The sequence below is a fragment of the Sarcophilus harrisii genome, chromosome 3 (assembly GCF_902635505.1).
Source record: "Sarcophilus harrisii chromosome 3, mSarHar1.11, whole genome shotgun sequence".
Taxonomy (NCBI): domain Eukaryota; kingdom Metazoa; phylum Chordata; class Mammalia; order Dasyuromorphia; family Dasyuridae; genus Sarcophilus; species Sarcophilus harrisii.
The window spans coordinates 278,798,142-278,816,052 of record NC_045428.1 but is presented as its reverse complement, the minus strand read 5'-3'; the positions used below and the strand labels follow the sequence as shown (position 1 = coordinate 278,816,052).

General features: G+C 33.4%; 2 protein-coding genes across 5 annotated transcripts in view; one reads left to right on the top strand and one right to left on the bottom strand.

Moving 5' to 3' along the window:
* The window catches only part of LOC100918193 (putative protein FAM172B), a 194,813-nt gene that overhangs the window by 15,022 nt on the left and 161,880 nt on the right, over positions 1 to 17,911 (bottom strand). The gene's annotated exons all lie outside the window — the stretch shown is intronic.
* SENP7 (SUMO specific peptidase 7) overlaps positions 1 to 17,911 on the top strand; it is a 156,646-nt gene that overhangs the window by 6,762 nt on the left and 131,973 nt on the right. For 2 of the 4 annotated variants that reach the window (XM_031959602.1, XM_031959601.1), the window contains exons 2-3: positions 7,318 to 7,370; positions 9,247 to 9,351. In XM_031959602.1, coding sequence (XP_031815462.1) covers positions 7,318 to 7,370; positions 9,247 to 9,351 — 158 coding nt within the window. Of the gene's footprint in view, positions 1 to 7,317; positions 7,371 to 9,246; positions 9,352 to 17,911 lie in introns of those variants that run through there. The other 2 variants (XM_031959603.1, XM_031959604.1) reach the window with 1 other exon arrangement.

Below are 17,911 nucleotides of genomic sequence, written 5' to 3'. Positions count from 1 at the left end.
AAATTATAAACTCATATTGATTATCAGATGAAATATTCTCTAGTCTTATTTCTGCATCTTGTATTTCTGAAGTGGATTTCTGGAAACTTAAAATACTTTAAACATCCTTAATATTTAAAAATTAAATATTTTAATTTAAAATTTGAATATTGAAAACAAGCATTTTCTTGTGCAGAAGAATCCAGAAAAATTCTGTGTGAAGAGGCAGTTAGGTGGTGCAATGGATAGAGCACCAGCCCTGAAATTTGATTAGTTTAAATCTAGTCTCAGACATTTAACATTTCCTGGCTGTGTGACCATAGGTAAGTTATTACGTCAGGAAAAAAAAAAGATTCTATGTGAAGCTATTAATCTACTGTTATTATTGCTTGATTTTTAAAGTGTATAATTCCATTTGTTTGCTTATTTACCTTTTCTTGAGAACTTTATTCTTAATTTCTTTCATTTTAAAAAATTTGATGCCAGGTTTTAAGCTGATTTTTTTGAATCTTCATTCAGTTGATTTATGTGTTAGCTATACTACTAGTCTTACATGGTAGACAAATTTGACAGGCATACTACTGCTTTATCCAAGTTACCTGGCTGAGAACAGATCCCAAAGGGACTCTACTAGAGTCCTTCTAAGTTGCAATTGATGACTGCTTTTGGGGTCTGACTAGTCTATCAATTCTGAATCTGTTCAGCTCATAACTTCTACTTTTCTCAAAGAACAGCATGAGAGACATGCACTTTTGCTAAAAGTCAGAGTAAATGTTTTAGTATGCATATATTAAGTAACTCCTTAGATAAAAGAAAAGAGTTTACAAGACCCCTTCTTAATGAAGTCATGTTTTTGTACTGTGAAAACAGTTTCCCATCTATAGGTTTACTAGTCCTACCTTTTATTGAAATATTTTTATATTTTGCCAGGACTTAACAATCAAGCCTTATTGGCATCTTTTTCAAGATTTTTTCCCCCTTTTTTCAGAAAAAAATGAAGGCACAATAAAACTTGATTAGTTTTATCTTCTGTCATCTGTTATTATCTATTTTCTCCAAGCAGTGGGTTTATCCCTTTTTTGATCTATTTTTTCCTCAAAATAATTAAGAAGTGGGAATTCTTTTAATGTATTTTTAGACAGCATTAACAATTTTGCTCCTGACAATTTTTACAGTACTGTGCCCTGCTAGTTGACTATTAGAAAACTCTTCTTTATTGGGATATTTTTCTTTGTATCTTTACAGTTTCAATCTTATACTTCCTGGGATAACTTCCCTTGCTGAATTTTAGTCTTTTTCAGGGGTCCTCAAACTATGGCCCTTGGGCCAGATGCGGTAGCTGAGGACGTTTGTCCCCCTCACCCAGGGCTATGAAGTTTCTTTATTTAAAGGCCCACAAAACAAAGTTTTTGTTTTTATTATAGTCCAGCCCTCCAACAGTCTGAGGGACAGTGAACTGGCCCCCTATTTAAAAAGTTTGAGGACCCCTGAAAAACTTTGAAATCTGTTCTCAAATTATGTCAAACTATACCAGGTTTTCTTTCTTGATCACAAATTCTAAGATCAGCACTTCCTAAAGGTCACATGATTTCTATTTCAGTTACACTCTGTCCTTATAATCAACTTTAAAATAGCATTTCTTGTTTCCTGTGCCTTTAAAAAGGATGAAACTATTAATAAGGCAAATTAAGAAATGATCCGTTTCTTTACTATTTGCGGAAAAGAGACAAATACTTTCTTTCTTTTTTTTTTTTTTTTTGTAGCTTTTAATTTACAAGATATATGCATGGGTAATTTTTCTTTCTTTTTTTACATAGCTTTTAATTTACAAGATAATATGCATGGGTAATTTTTCAGCATTGACATCTGCAAAACCTTTTGTTCCAACTTTTCCCCTCCTTCCCTCCACTCGCTCCCCCAGATGGTTGGTTGACCAATACATGTTAAATATGTTAAAGTATAAGTTAATACAATATATGTATACATGTCCATATAGTCATTTTGCTGTACAAAAAGAATCGGACTTTGAAATAATGTACAATTAGCCTGTGAAGGAAATCAAAAATGCAGGCGGACAAAAATAGAAGGATTGGGAATTCTATGTAGTGGTTCATATTCATCTCCCAGAGTTCTTTCACTGAATGTAGCTGGTTCAATTCATTACTGCTCTATTGGAACTGATTTGGTTCATCTCAGTGCTGAAGAGGGCCAGCTCCATCAGAATTGATCATAATATAATATTGTTGAAGTATATAATGATCTGGTCCTGCTCATTTCACTCAGCATCACTTCATGTAAGTCTCTCTAGGCCTTTCTGAAATTATCCTGCTAGTCATTTCTTACCGAACAATAATATTCCATAATATTCATATACCACCATTTATTCAGCCATTTTCCAATTGATGGGCATCCACTCAGTTTCCAGTTTCTGACCATTACAAAGAGGGCTGCCACAAACATTCTTGCACATACAGGTCCCTCTCCCTTCTTTAAGATCTCTTTGGGATATAAGCCCAGTAGTAACACTGCTGGATCAAAGAGTATGCATAGCTTCATAACTTTTTGAGCATAGTTCCAAATCGCTCTCCAGAATGGTTGGATATGTTTACAATTCCACCAACAATGTATCAGTATCCCAGTTTTCCCACATCCCCTCCAGTATTCTGCATTATCTTTCCCTGTCATTCTAGCCAATCTGAGAAGTGTGTAGTGGTATCTCAGAGTTGTCTTAATTTGCATTTCCCTGATTAATAATGACTTGGAGCATCTTTTCATATGGCTAGAATCAGTTTCAATTTCTTCATCTGAGAATTGTCCATATCCTTTGACCATTTATCAATTGGAGAATGGCTTGCTTTCTTACAAATTAGAGTCAATTCTCTTGGAAATGAGCCCTTTATCAGAACCTTTAACTGTGAAAATGTTTTCCCAGTTTGTTGCTTTCCTTCTAATCCTGTCTGCCTTAGTTTTGTTTGTACAAAAAATTTTCAATTTAATATAATCAAAAGTTTCTATTTTGTGATGAATAATGATCTCTAGTTCTTCTTTGGTCATAAATTCCTTCCTCTTCCACAGGTCTGAGAGGTAAACTACCTTATGTTCTTATTTATTTATAATTTCATTCTTTATGCCTAGGTCATGAACCCGAGACAAATACTTTCAAGATATTTGGATTTAAATTTTCAAAGACATAAACATTTCTGAGAAAATTTGAAAGCTCTTCAGATAAAAATTTACTCTTAGAATTTATACTTCTTAAATTCTATAAGAATTGTCTAGATATTGTTATAATTAAATAATGTGTTTCAGATGAGTGCATCTGATAAATAATACAAAAAACAAAATATAGAGGATTGAAGGGACTAGATAATTCCATATCAAAGCTGCTATTTCTGATAAAGGAAGTCCTAATTAAAAACAAACAAACAAACAAACAAAGAAACAAAAAAAACTTAGGGCAGCTCGGTGGCTGAGTGGATAGAACACTAGCCCTGTCAGGAGGACCTGAGTTCAAATCTGGCCTCAGACACTTAACACTTCCTAGCAGTGTGACCCTGGACAAGTCACTTAATCCCAATTACCTCAGGGGGGAAAATCTTTATTAGTTTAGGCTATTTTATAATATAAATTGCAGAACAGTTGTCGATCTTCACTGTGTGAAGAAAGTCCCTTAGCAGGGATTTCTTATGCCTATAAAATTGCAGTCTTGACCAAAATAAAAATATAAAAAGTAATAGGGCTGAATTAAAAAAAAAATTTTTTTTAAAGGATCATAGAAGGAACTAAAAACAAAATCAGTACATGTTTTGTTTTGCTTGTTTTTACAGGAATTACATTTTATCTATAATGATTTTTCAGATTCAAACTGCAAGATTAGCCTAAAATTTACTGTTGCTAATTCACAATTCATGGGGATAGAACTGATGATATTAGATAAAATGGATTTCATACTAGAAATATTGAGGAGGAAGAATAAATTTTTTTGTCTATCCATTTTATGCTGAAAATAGTATATAAATATCCAAAATGGCCCTATAATTCCATAAATAGGGAATTTCTTCCAGTTATGAGGAGTTCAACCTAGCTATATCCATCTATCCATTTGCAGCTTTGTTCATGCCCAGGATCTTCCTGAATATAGTCACTTTGTTGGATTGTTGCTCGAATTTGTGTGTGTATGTTTGTCTCTTTTGTCTGTCTATCCATCTGACATTGCAAATGTACAGTAAGTTGAGAGTAAAATTGAAGATGAGGAAAATGGATTGGTTCCTCTTAGTGAATTTTAGAATTTTTTTAAATGATTCCAGGCTTCTTTTTGAATAATGGGTTCATCTTTTTTAATATCGGTATTTCACTGTTGGTGATATGTATCTTCTATCATGGAACACTATGGTCTTTGAAGTATTGAGATTGAGGGTAACTCAAAGGACAGTGATGATGTGAATAGGGGATGTGAGTATCATCAAAGAAATTTGTGAACAGAAAAAGAAAATGGATTGGTCACATGGTGAAAGCAAGAGATTAGATGACTTGTCTTCTCCATTGGTATTCCTTCAATGTCAAAAGAAAACAGTATATAAATTTTAAATCTCTATGTACACCTTCCTCTCCCCCCCTTTAAATTCTACTCTGTTATCCTTTTGTGGCAGTAACTGTGGGGTCTTGAAGGTTATGACAGTGAATCAAGAGATCTGTTAATAGAATTTACCATTATGCGGTGGAAAAGGGGGAAAACACTTGAGACCCAGACTCAAGGTTTGGTAAAAATTAACCATTTAGCTTAACACCAGACCTACTGCATGGCTTTTTTTTTTTTTTTTTTTTTTTTTTTGGTATTTGTATCACCTCTGTTTAGCCTAGTGCCTGGTATTTAAGTGCTTTTTTGTTTTTTGGTTCATTCAAATAATGTATGTGTATGTGTTATCTGAAGGTGAGTTCAGATAAATTTGGAGAGACTCATCATTAGGTCTGTTTTTTTTTTTTTTTAATCAAATAATTTATATAGCATTGGGGCCAATTGTTCTTTAAGTGTTTGGTAGAATTCACATGTAAATCCATCTGGTCCTGGGGATTTTTTCTTAGGGAGGTGTTTAATTGCCTGTTCTATTTCTTTTTCTGAAATGGGACTATTCAAGCAATTTACTTCCTCCTCTGTTAGTCTGGGAAGTCTATATTTTTGGAGGTAGTCATCCATTTCACTTAGGTTATCAAATTTATTGGCATAAAGTTGAGCAAAATAACTCCTTATTATTTCTCTAATTTCCTCTTCATTGGTGGAAAGTTCTCCCTTTTCATTTTTAAGAATACTAATTTCATTTTCCTCCCTCCTTTTTCTAATCAGATTTACCAAAGGCTTATCTATTTTATTGGCTTTTTCATAGAACCAACTCTTAGTTTTATTAATTAGTTCAATAGTTTTTTTACTTTCAATATTTTTAATTTCTCCTTTTAATTTTAGAATTTCCAATTTAGTATTTGATTGGGGGTTTTTAATTTGGTCTTTTTTTAGTTTTTTTAGTTGCAAGCCCAATTCATTAATCTTTTCTTTCTCTGTTTTATTCAAGTAAGCCTCTAAGGATATAAAATTCCCTCTTATTACCGCTTTGGCTGCATCCCACAAATTTTGGTATGATGTCTCATCATTGTCATTATCTTGAGTGAAATTATTAATTGTATCTATAATTTGCTGCTTCACCCAATCATTCTTTAAGATGAGATTGTTTAGTTTCCAATTACTTTTTGGTCTATTTCCCCCTAACTTTTTGTTGAATGTAGTTTTTATTGCATCATGATCTGAAAAGAAAGCATTTACTATTTCTGCTTTCTTGCATTTAATTTTGAGGTCTTTATGTCCTAATATATGGTCAATTTTTGAATAGGTTCCATGAACTGCTGAGAAGAAAGTATATTCCCTTCTATCTCCATTCAATTTTCTCCAAAGATCCAACATACCTAATTTTTCTAATATTCTATTTACTTCTTTAATTTCTTTCTTATTTGTTTTGTGGTTTGATTTGTCTAATTCTGAGAGTGCAAGGTTGAGATCTCCTACTATTACAGTTTTGTTGTCTATTTCTTCTTGCAACTCTCTTAACTTCTCCTTTAGGAAGTTGAGTGCCATACCACTTGGTGCATATGTTTAATACTGATATTGCTTCATTGTCTATAGTACCTTTTAGCAAGATATAGTTTCCTTCCTTATCTCTTTTAATTAGATCAATTTTTGCTTTTACTTGATCTGAGATAAGGATGGCTACCCCTGCTTTTTTGACTTCACCTGAAGCATAATAGATTCTGCTCCAGCCTTTTACCTTTACTCTATATGTATCTCCCTGTTTTAAATGTGTTTCTTGTAAACAACATATTGTAGGGTTCTGACTTTTGATCCAGTCTGCTATCTGCCTCCTCTTTATGGGGGAGTTTATCCCATTCACATTTACAGTTAAGATTACTAATTCTGTATTTCCTGCCATCATTAGGTCTGTTTTAAGGTAATTTTTCAGCAATGGTAGCTCTTCAATACAACTTAAAATCATTGAGAATAGTAGGAAGTTAATTGCTTGTTTGATTGCATGTGGCACTGATGGAGGAAATATATATAGCAAAGAAATATTAGATCCTTAAATTGGGCATCTAGTAATTCATTAATAATATTTGTAAAGGAAAAATTCAGCCTTGGAAGAGAAAATAGATAAATAATAAATAATTGTGAGAAATTTTAATATCTTACTTGCAGAATAAATCCAGTTAAAAATAAGAAAAAAAATCTAGTTGAATATTAAGCTAAATTTAATAGCTATATGCAAAAATGATTTGGAAAAGCAAAGTTTGTGTTTTTCCAAAATCATATAAGAAATACAAAAAATTACTTTTTTTAGGTGACAATTTTGAATATTGATTTCTCATTTCATGAAATTTATTTTAATAGAATTGACTAGGAGTTATTTTTACGTAGCAAATTTTCAGTATTTTATTGCCCTTGTTTTGGCAAAAGGAATAATCCCAATTAGAATTGAAAACTGTTCCTGAGGAAAGAAAGCTATCTTAGGTGTTCTAGAATTGGGAAGGCCATCTCCTGGACCTCTTGGTTTTTTCTTAAATAGATATTTTGCTACTAGGTGCTGTTGTCATTATTGTAGGATGAAAATTCTATGAGTTTCAAGCTTCAGATTTTATAAAATGTATTAGTCTTCTACTTTACCACTTACCACTAACCTAAATTCTGAATTAAATAAAAAATTTGCAAAAAAAAAATGAAATAATATTTTACTAATTTGTTTCTCTTATTTAAATTTATAAGTAATTTTTTTGTTGGTGTTTTGTTTTGTTTTTTGGTAGAAACTATAATTGAGGGGAAAATGAAAAAGCCTTCATCTTCAAATTCCTGTGAGGTATGTATTACATTTGTTTTTTAACTTGTGCATTACCATTACAATATTCTTAGGGCAATGGTTTTGAAAACATTTTATTATTTGCCTTTCAAATAACATTTTCCCAGCAAAATATATAAGCTTTGATTAACTGGAATACTTAGAGAAAGGTATGTTCTGTTTAAGTGAGGGTTCAGTCTAACTCACTCTAAAAAATTCTTTAGTGATACATTGTATTTTTATATCTCCTTCATTTCCAAATGTATTCTTTTCCTCCCCAGAAAGATCCCTTATTACAAAGAATTAAAAAAAAAAAGGGAGAAAGGGCATAATGTTTTGGTGATGAAAATCTTAGAATGTAAGCTGTTTGAGGGCAGTGACCATTTCTCTTTTGGCTTTTGTATCCCCAATCTAGGTTAGTAACTTTAACATTACTTTTTTTGGTCTAGACTTGAAATGTCAGTAGGGTAGAGAACTTCTTTTATGGAAACTCCTTCCATAGATGAAGAAAATTTAGATTTATTGTTATTTACAATGTTTATAATGTTCTCTTGAATTTCCTTAGTTCAGTCTTAATCAGTTCATATAAGTTTCTGAATTCTTCATATTCATTGTTTTTTTGCAGTGATAATATATCATTTTTTTATACCAGTTTGTTCATCAATCCCTTAATTAATGGGCCCAACTTTTTTTAAACCTGGGTGATTTGAAAGATCTTAGCTTTATTTATTTATTTTTTGAGTTAAGGTATTACCTTCTACTCTTGAAAAATGATCTTTTTTGATCATTTTGAGAGTCTTCCCCCATAGAAATGTTAGCTTAGTAAACTATCAGCCATTAGTGAATTAGAATGAATTGGTTTATTATGCTGATTTCCTTTCAAGATAGTTAGCTAGAATGAGGTAAGATTACATTGATTAGGCAGGATTAATTTTTGAGCATTAGGTATGCTTTCTTTTTCCTTCCTTTTCATCAAGCATCATCCATGCCTTCTGCCTATTGTTTCCTTTACCCCATGTCATACCAAGATGTAGATCATTTCCTTTTTAAGTCAGACATGTACATGTGATTCTATTGTGGTGAATCTTCACCAGCAGATTACCCCTTCCATTATATCTTCTCTCTCATTTATTTTTAACCTCTCTCTTTCATTTGTCTGCTTCCTTATTTTCTGCATACATGCATGTGCTGCAATAGATTTCTCCACTTCTTCTCCTCTTCTTAGCTCTCCATAGTCTGGCTACTAATTTCATCATTCCATTGAAACTAATCTTCCTGAAGTCACTAATGATATCTTAATTGCCAAAGGTAATGCCTTCTCTTTATCTTCCATGGTTGTGGTGTGAGGATCAAATGAGATATTTGTGAAGATAATTGCAAACCTTAAAGTGCTACATAAATATTAGTTATCATTATCATCATTATCAAAATTATTATTATTACATGTGAAGAAGAAAAAAAGAAAAGAAAGTGTTTTAATTTCATTTAGGAGAGTGGTTCTTTGCTGACAATAGGAACAATGAATGTTCTTTCCAGCTAAAACAGAGTTCTATGTTTTCCTGTCAAATTAGTTAGTTTCAATATCCAGTACATAGTTTGTTTGAACTAGTTATTTGCATATATGCAGGTATTTTGAATGAAATCATTGGTGTGAACCAAAATTTACATATAAGACATTAAGCACAAAGGTGACTTATTTTCATATGACTACATATGAAAATTATCTTTTCATTATCTCTTTTGCTAATAGACTGGAAACCATAGTTCTAACACAAAGTACTGCAATTTCTGAATTTGTTAGTATGGTACCATTCTCTAGTTCATTCAGAAGTAAATGGAATGCTCTGTCTGAATTCAGTGTTGAATTCATATTAAAAAGATGCCTTTCTTTTTGTAGTTCCGAATACCAAAGAAATCAAAATCAAAGCAAGAAGATACTCAGATTCAGATACCTCTGTCAAGACTAAGAAGCTCTGACCGATGGGACCACCCTTTGAAGGGGGTAAATTAAAGCTATTTTCTTTTATGTGTATATTTTTAAAAGTATGTAAAGTATTTATTAAAACAATTTCAATTTTCCTATATTGCCCCCTTTTTGTTCTTTCTAGTTATTAATTTCTAGTTTTTAACTTATAGTGATTCTTTTTTATGTTGTTAGATGCTGATTAATTCCCTCCTCCCCCCTCCTTTTGGGGTTAAGTGACTTGCCCAGGGTCACACAGCTAAAAGGTGTTAAGTGTTTGAGGTCAGATTTGAGCTCAGTTTCTCCTGAATTCAGGGCCAGTGCTCCATCCACTGTACCATCTAGCCGCCCCGATGCTGATTAATTCTTGATTCTGTTTTCAGACATACAGTTATAAATTGAACATAAATATATATTAAATAAATGATAAATTCTATGTTGTAGATGAAATTATATTTTAAGTAGGCCAAGCATATAATTTAAAGGAATTCTAGAGCAAATTTCACTTTTCTATTTATTTCATGTTAAGATTCTTATATTTTATATATTTTAAAAAGAATGATATATAGATATATTTTCCAAAAGATTTTTCTGCTTAGTAACCCAAGATTTTTCAAACATTGTCTTTCCTTTGTTTTTAGTGGAGCAGATAGCTAAAACAGTGATTGGCAGAATTGGAATCCAGGAAAATTTTAATAGAATAGATTGTTGGTCCCAATCTAATAATGTGAAATTGAATAAGGATAAAAATAAAACCTTATACTTGGGTTCAAAAAAATCCACTTTAGAAATACAAGATGGGGGATGGTATAATTAGATACTACTTCATCTCAGCATTTGGTGTTTTACTGGAAAGCAAATTCAATATGAATCAACAAATTGAAGTGGCAAGCAAAAAAGGCTAAAGCTATTTTTGACACAATGTTCAGTACTAGAGAAATGTTAATTCTGTTGTACTGTGTTCTAGTTAGACCACATCTGGATTGTCATGTTCAGTTTCAGCCAGGTGATAGATTTTAGGAAGAACATTGATAAATTTGTAAGCATCCAGAGGAGGTCAGTCAGAATAGAGAATAACCTGAAGTTATTTTTAAAAGTAATTTAAGAATAAACAATTATTTTTTAAAAAATTTATAGCTTTTTTTTTTTAAACATTTTTTTTACTTCTGAGGACCTTGAAACCTTTCTACTTGAATACTGGTTCAAGAAATTGAGGTAAAGACAGAAAACTAAAAGAGGGGAACATGATAATTGTTTTCAAGTATTTGAAGGGCTGTTTCATGGATTAGATTTTTGCTTGGATTAGAACAATAGGTTGAAGTCAGAAAGAGGAAAATATAGATTGATATAAGGAAAAACTTGCTGTCAGTTACAGTCACCCAACAGTGGAAAAGGCTATCTTAAAGAGTAATGGGTTTCCCTCTATTGAAAGTCTTCAAGCAAAAATTAAATGACTACTTGTTGGTTATGTTGTAAAAGAGATTCCTGTTCACAACTAGGATCTACTAGATAACTTTAGGACTCCCTTTCTACTCAGAGACCCTGTGTTTAACCAGTATCAGATGATTCCTAATAAAAAAAAGAATTAGAATAGCTACATTTTGTTTTATTACTTTGTTTTGCCACCATATAATTCATGAGTCACTACTCATTCTGACTTCTTCAATGAAAATTTTTTACAATCAGCATTATTTGTTTTAATTTATTTGTTCATTCATCTATCTATCCATCCATTTATTTATTTATTCATTTATTCATTCATTTATTGATGATGTAATTGGGTTAAGTGATTTGCCCAGGATCACACAGCTAGGAAGTTTTAAGTGTATGAGATTGGATTTGAACTCGGATCCTCCTGATCTCAGGGCTGGTGTTCTATGCACTGCACCACATAGATGCCCCTTAATTTATTATTTATATTTAACTATGAGACAGAACATCTTTATTTGAAATACATTATGAAATTATTTAGCTGCTTATCTTTGAGTTTAATAAACATATTCCTAGAGTTTTAGTCTTGCTGTAGTGTGTTAATCTTTTACTAAACTAACAAAGAAAGGCAACCTCCATGGTATAACAATTGCTTCTGGGAGGAGGTAATTATGCTTATGATATAGTTATTGTTTATAGGAAATGATGTTAATTGGGAGGGGAGCCACAGACCCATTAAGAGTTGACTATACAAGGAGTTGAGTATGTCAATAGTTAAAGTATTAATCATTGTTATATTTATAGGCAGTTTTCAACTTATGACTGGATCATGTTTCAGAAATTCATGTGCCAGTTGTCTTTTAGGAACTTAATATAGAAGTTTAAAAACAGTTGTGAGTGGTTGTTAGTTTCCCATGCTAGCTGAAAAAAACCCTATTGAAATATAATATAGTAAATGTATATTTGTAATGAAAAATAGTTGAAAACAATACTATTGCAAATTTAATAGTTCCTGGGTTTCAGAATTTTTTGGTTCTAGTTGATCCTGTCTGGTCCTAAAACTCATTCATAAAAAAGTATCACTGATTCAGACCATGACTTAATTAATTAGTCTTGACTAATTGATTTAATTAGTGGGGAGGGAGCATATATGCACTAAGATCTTGAAGAAAGTTGCTAGTGAGGGAGTTTACATTATTTTTTTTTTTTTAATATTGTAGTGGTATTGTCATCTATTTTCTATTCATCTGTTCTTACTTCCCCCATTCTTTTGCTTCTTGTGCTATCACTGCATAATTTCTATATCTCCTCAAATCCAAGGAAGTATACTGCCCATCAGAATGAATGGTGTGAAGGGATCTTTTTAGCAAATATCACCAAACTTAACTGGACAAGTACAACAGGCAGGTAATTTGCCTTCTAGACTGTATGCATTAGCATATATTAGTAATATATTGATATTGAAATTAGTATTCACAATCTTGCTGGACTGGGCCAGATTAACATCTACTGGCTTTTAAGTCTACTGTATCCTTAAATTTAACAGGGTGAACCTGAAAATACATATTTTGCTTTAGACAAGTACTTATCTGATGGGAACCATTGAGATTGAGGGAATTATTACTTCAGTAATTAACATGACAATCTAGTAGAATTTGAACCACCATGACTCTATCCATACATCATAAGGATACTTTGTAGTTTAACAACCTACAAAGAGAACCTATCAGTTCTCAGTGCTAGATAATAAATATATAATCCTTAACAATAATCACATAGAAAGCAGTTTTTTTTTTCCCCTGTACAGGGGATGGCCCTGCATTATTTCTTCCTGTTCAATTTTCGTGGCTCAAATGTGTCAACTTTGACCAGTGAGGACAGGAAGAAAAAAAAAGAAAAAAGTTATAAAGCCAGGCTTGTCCTACTTGACTGAGCTCTAGGTCAGACCAGACACAAGTCAGCAAGTAAGGCCAAGAAGAAGGTTCTGGGAGTTGTGGGACAGCAAATTCTTGCTTCCTGAGCAGCCCATTGGCCAGAGAACATATCTGAGAGCAGAATTGCCAGTCTGTTTCCTCCTTCAGTAGCCCAAAGGCAAGAGAGAGGATTAGGAACACAGTCTTGAGCTTCCAGTTTCTTGACATCAGCAAAACAGATGAGCGAAGGAAGGAGCAGAACTGCTAGACCAAACTCCTGCTGTTTTCTTAGCTATTAGACAAGACAGAAAGAAGCGAGAGCAAAATCAAAAGCTTTCCTTTTATGGCACTCAGACAATTAGTAATTTAAATTCATTCATTTAAATGCCTACCATGTGCCAGGTATTGATGCTAAGTGTTGGGGATAAAAAAAAAAAGGCAAAAGACAGTTCCTGATCTCAAGGAGCTCATAATCTTATGGGGTAGAAAACATATAACAAATATGTACCAGCAAGTTATATACAGGACAAATTGGAAATAATCAACAGAGGGAAGGCACTGGAATTAAGAGGGAAAATGAAAATGTTTCCTGTAGAAGTTGAGATTTAAGTTGGAACTTGAAGGAAGCCAGTCAAGACAGGAGGTAGAGATGAAGATGCAGAGTATTCCAGGCATAGGAGACAGTCAATGCAAATGCCTGGAATTCAGAGATGACTATCTTATATGAAGAAGAGGAAGGTAACCAGTGTTATTGGATCTAAGTGAAGGAGGTTTAAGAAGCCTGGAAATATGGAGGTGGATATACGATGGGCTTTGAATTCAAAAAAAGGATTTTGTATTTGATACTGGAGGTGATAGGAGGACATTTGATTGGGGGAGGAGGGCATGACATGTTTAGACCTATGCTTTAAGAAAATTACATTGGTGACCGAGTTGAGGATGTAGTGGAGTTGGGAGAGAGTTGTGGCAAGGAGACTAGCTAGTGGGCCATTACAGCATGAGGTTATAGAGGCATGACCCAGCTTGCAGTATCAAGAGAGAAGGATGCATATTTGAAAAATGCTGCAAAGGTGAAATCAACAGGTCATGGGAACAGACTGGATATGAGGGTGGTGGTAGTGAGAGAGAATAAGTAGTCAAGGAGGACATGTAGGTTGCAAAGCTGGGTGATTGGGAGGATAGTGGTGCCCTTGACAAAAATGGGAAAGTTAGAAAGAACAGAAAGTTTGGGGCAAGGGACAGATAATTTCCATTGTAGACATGTTGAGTCTGGGATATCCAGTTTGAGCTATCTACTAGGTTGTTGGAGATAGGAGATTAGGGATCAGTGGAGAGATTAGAACTAGATAAGTAGATTGGAGAATCATCAGTATACAAATGATAATTGAATTCATGGGAGTTGATAAGATCAACCAAGTGAAACAGAATGAAAAGGGAAGAAGAAAAAACCAGGGGAGAGCCCAGTGGGTTACTCATAGGTGGCAAATGTGACTTGGAGATCAGCAAAGGAGATTGAGGAGGGAATTGTCAAATAGGTAGAAGGAGAACCAGGAAAGAGTAGAGTCCTTAAAATCTAGAGCATATCAAGAAGAGGATAGTCAATAGTGTCAAAGGCTACAGGTTCAGGAAGAAGACTGAGAAAAGGCCAATAGATCATTAATGACTTTGGAAGTGCAATTTCAGTTGAATGATGAAATCAGAAGCCAAACTGTAGACAACTAAGAAAAGAGTGAGAGGAGAATAAGTATTATAGATAGTCCTTTCAAGGAGTTTAACCACAAGAGGCCGGGGAGAGATGGGATGGCAGTTTCTGCTTAGGTATGAGTGTGACAGGAGGGAAGGTCGAGGATAGGAACTTGAAGCTCTGCTTACTTCTGATCATATTAGGTCCCATACTCAGTCTGGTGTCACCTCTTAGCTCCATCACCTTAGAGAAGATAAAGTGCCTACTCATACTAAGTACAATGTCCTGTGCATTGTCAAAAGCCCTTCCAGAAATCATTTTGGAAAGAAGTCTCATTCTCATTCATGAACTGAGTTTCATCTCCTTCCTCAGCAGAGATCTGCCTATATCTCTGATAGGAAGTTTTCCCTCCATCTTTGATTCACTGGGGAGCATTTGTGTACTGGCCAGAAACTGATGTGGGGAGGGGGAGGGTCATGCTCTTTTAACTACCCTTATCTCCATCCAGACAACCAGAAGGAATTGGTTTTTAAATATAACATTGGAAAGGATGGCAATAGTGAAGCTACATTGTATAGTTCCTCCACTAACTTTTATGGTTCAAATAACCTGTTCCTTCATAGTGTCTTTACCTTTAATTTCTCCAAAGTGTAGTGCTTATCATAAGTTTCTTACCTCCTGAAGGCACTACGTTGTTCTTTTGAAATTTAAACATTGAAACTAGTAGGATTTGGAAAAGTGTCCTTGGTTCCTGTTTGGACTTGAACAAAATAAATTGTAGCTATTTGTACTTCCTAGCACTTTAAATCAAATATACTTATTAATAGTACAAAAAATGTATTGTAGAAAATTCTCACAGTAACTTATTGCCTTCAAAGAAAGACCTTCCTTCCTTCCTTCCTTCCTTCCTTCCTTCCTTCCTTCCTTCCTTCCTTCCTTCCTTCCTTCCTTCCTTCCTTCCTTTCTTCCCTTTCTTTCCTTTCTTCCCTTTGGTTTTCCTATTATAAAGTCCTACTTTTATGCTTCATCGAGGTAAGGATGTAACTTTAGATTCTCAAAGGCTATAAAATTTGAGTATAAACTTTTAGTAGGTCCAATTGTTCTCAAAAGGCCTAGACTAACTCTGTCAAGGACCAATACAGTTAAGTCTGGAAAATCATAATACCAGTAAGGTTGTCTCTGTCTCTATGTGATGAATTCTTTGCTCTTGCAACCCATTACAGGAAGAAAAATGCACAATAACCTTTGATACTTGGCAGATTTCTTTAAATTATGCAGTGAATGAGGCAGAGTGATAGAAAAGGGAATAGAGAGTGTTAAAAATCAAACAATTGCTAGATTGTTGCAATAACTGAATTCATTCATATTAATAGATATAGAAATTGTGAGTTTTTTGTTAATGACCAAGGAATTAACATGCTATTAGAAGAACTGGCACATATCAGTATAGCTATACTTATAGTAAACTAACTAAGACAACAAAAAGGAAATTGTAATCAGATGAAAATATTGTGTATAAGTCCTCCTTGGAGAAGGAGTTTTTAAATTAGTTTCATTCTGCATCAAAAGGCAACCAGAAATGTAATTTTTATGGGATACCTTGTTATCTTCTTTGTTAATGATTATGACATAGTTAAGCCATATGACCATGTTTTCCTTAATATTTATTGCTTATTATCAAGATTCATTATAAACTATGGGAGGTAGGGGTTTCTATGCAGAATTTCATGTCTTCTCTGAAGACAAGATTTTTCTTTTCTTTTTTTTTTTAAAATAGCTTTTTATTTACAAGTTATATGCATGGGTAATTTTACAGCATTGACAATTGCCAAACCTTTTGTTCCAGTTTTTCCCCTCCTTCCCCTACCCCCTCTCCTAGATAGCAGGTTGACCAATGCATGTTAAATATGTTAAAGTATAAATTAGATACAAAATAAGTATACATGTCCAAACAGTTATTTTGCTGTACAAAAAGAATCAGACTCTGAAATAGTGTACAATTAGACTGTGAAGGAAATCAAAAATGCAGGCGAACAAAAACATAGGGAATGGGCAATTCTATGTAATGGTTCTTTGTCATCTCCCAGAGGTTTTTTGCTGAATGTAGCTGGTTCAATTCGTTACTGCTCCATTGGAACTGATTTGGTTCATCTCATTGCTGAAGATGGCCAGGTCCATCAGGATTGATCATCATATAGTATTGTTGTTGAAGTATATAATGATCTCCTGGTCCTGCTCATTTCACTCAGCATCACTTCATGTAAGTCTTTCCAGGCCTTTCTGAAATCATCCTGTTAGTCATTTCTTACCGAACAATAATATTCCATAATATTCATATACCACAATTTATTCAGCCATTCTCCAATTGATGGGCATCCAGTCAGTTTCCAGTTTCTAGCCACTACAAAGAGGGCTACCACAAACATTCGTGCACATACAGGTCCCTTTCCTTTCTTTATGATCTCTTTGGGATATAAGCCCAGTAGTAACACTGCCAGATCAAAGGGTATGCACAGTTTGATAACTTTTTGAGCATAGTTCCAAATTGCTCTCCAGAGTGGTTGGATGTATTCACAACTCCACCAACAATGTATTAATGTCCCTGTTTCCCCACATCCCCTCCAACATTCCGCATTATCTTTCCCTGTCATTCTAGCCAATCTGACTGGTGTGTAGTGGTATCTCAGAGTTGTCTTAATTTGTATTTCTCTGATTAATAATGACTTGGAGCATCTTTTCATATGCCTCGAAATAGTTTCAATTTCTTTGTGAAGACAAGATTTTTATACATACATACAGGTACGTGTGTACGTGTGTGTATGTATGCTTAGTGAATTCATGAATGCTGACATAAAAGAGTAAGGAATATGTTGAAAAATATGCTTCAGGTTTGAGAAAAAAGATCAATAATAATTTAGAAGCCTTACATTTTTATGTTATGGATACTTTCTTCCAGAAGAAAATTTAAAAATGTCAGAAATGATAAGCAGTGAGCAACATTACAAGAAATGAATCTGATTATATCTTACTATAGAGGGAACAACTGATTATTGATATGGGAATAATACTGGAATCACATCTCTGTATGTTGTCAGACAATTGGCTATTTAGAGGAATGGTCAAAATCATCATCAAGTTTACAATGTTGTATTCTTCCATCTTAGCAACTACTTTTAATTGATCCATTGAAACAAAATGATAAAAATTGGGAAACAGGAAAAGACAGAAATACTGACTTTGGTTAAACTTTTATAAGAATTGGGAAAGAATCATCAACACAAAAATCCCCAAGGGATCTAAAAACTTCTTTTAATCAACAAGCACTTTATCTTCTTATGTAGCAGAGAGAGATGATAACCTTTGGTTTAGAATACATCTTCATTTGTGAAATATTACAGAAAAATGGTAGAAGATTATGACAAGATTTATCATATAAAATGCCAATGGAAGTATAAACAAGGTTGGCATGGAACCTAGCTGAGGTTTATTATCTCAAGACCATTCATAGATGAAATTGATAAGAAGAAAACAAATAGTTTCAGTAATGATCTGTTTTTTTTTTTTTTTATCA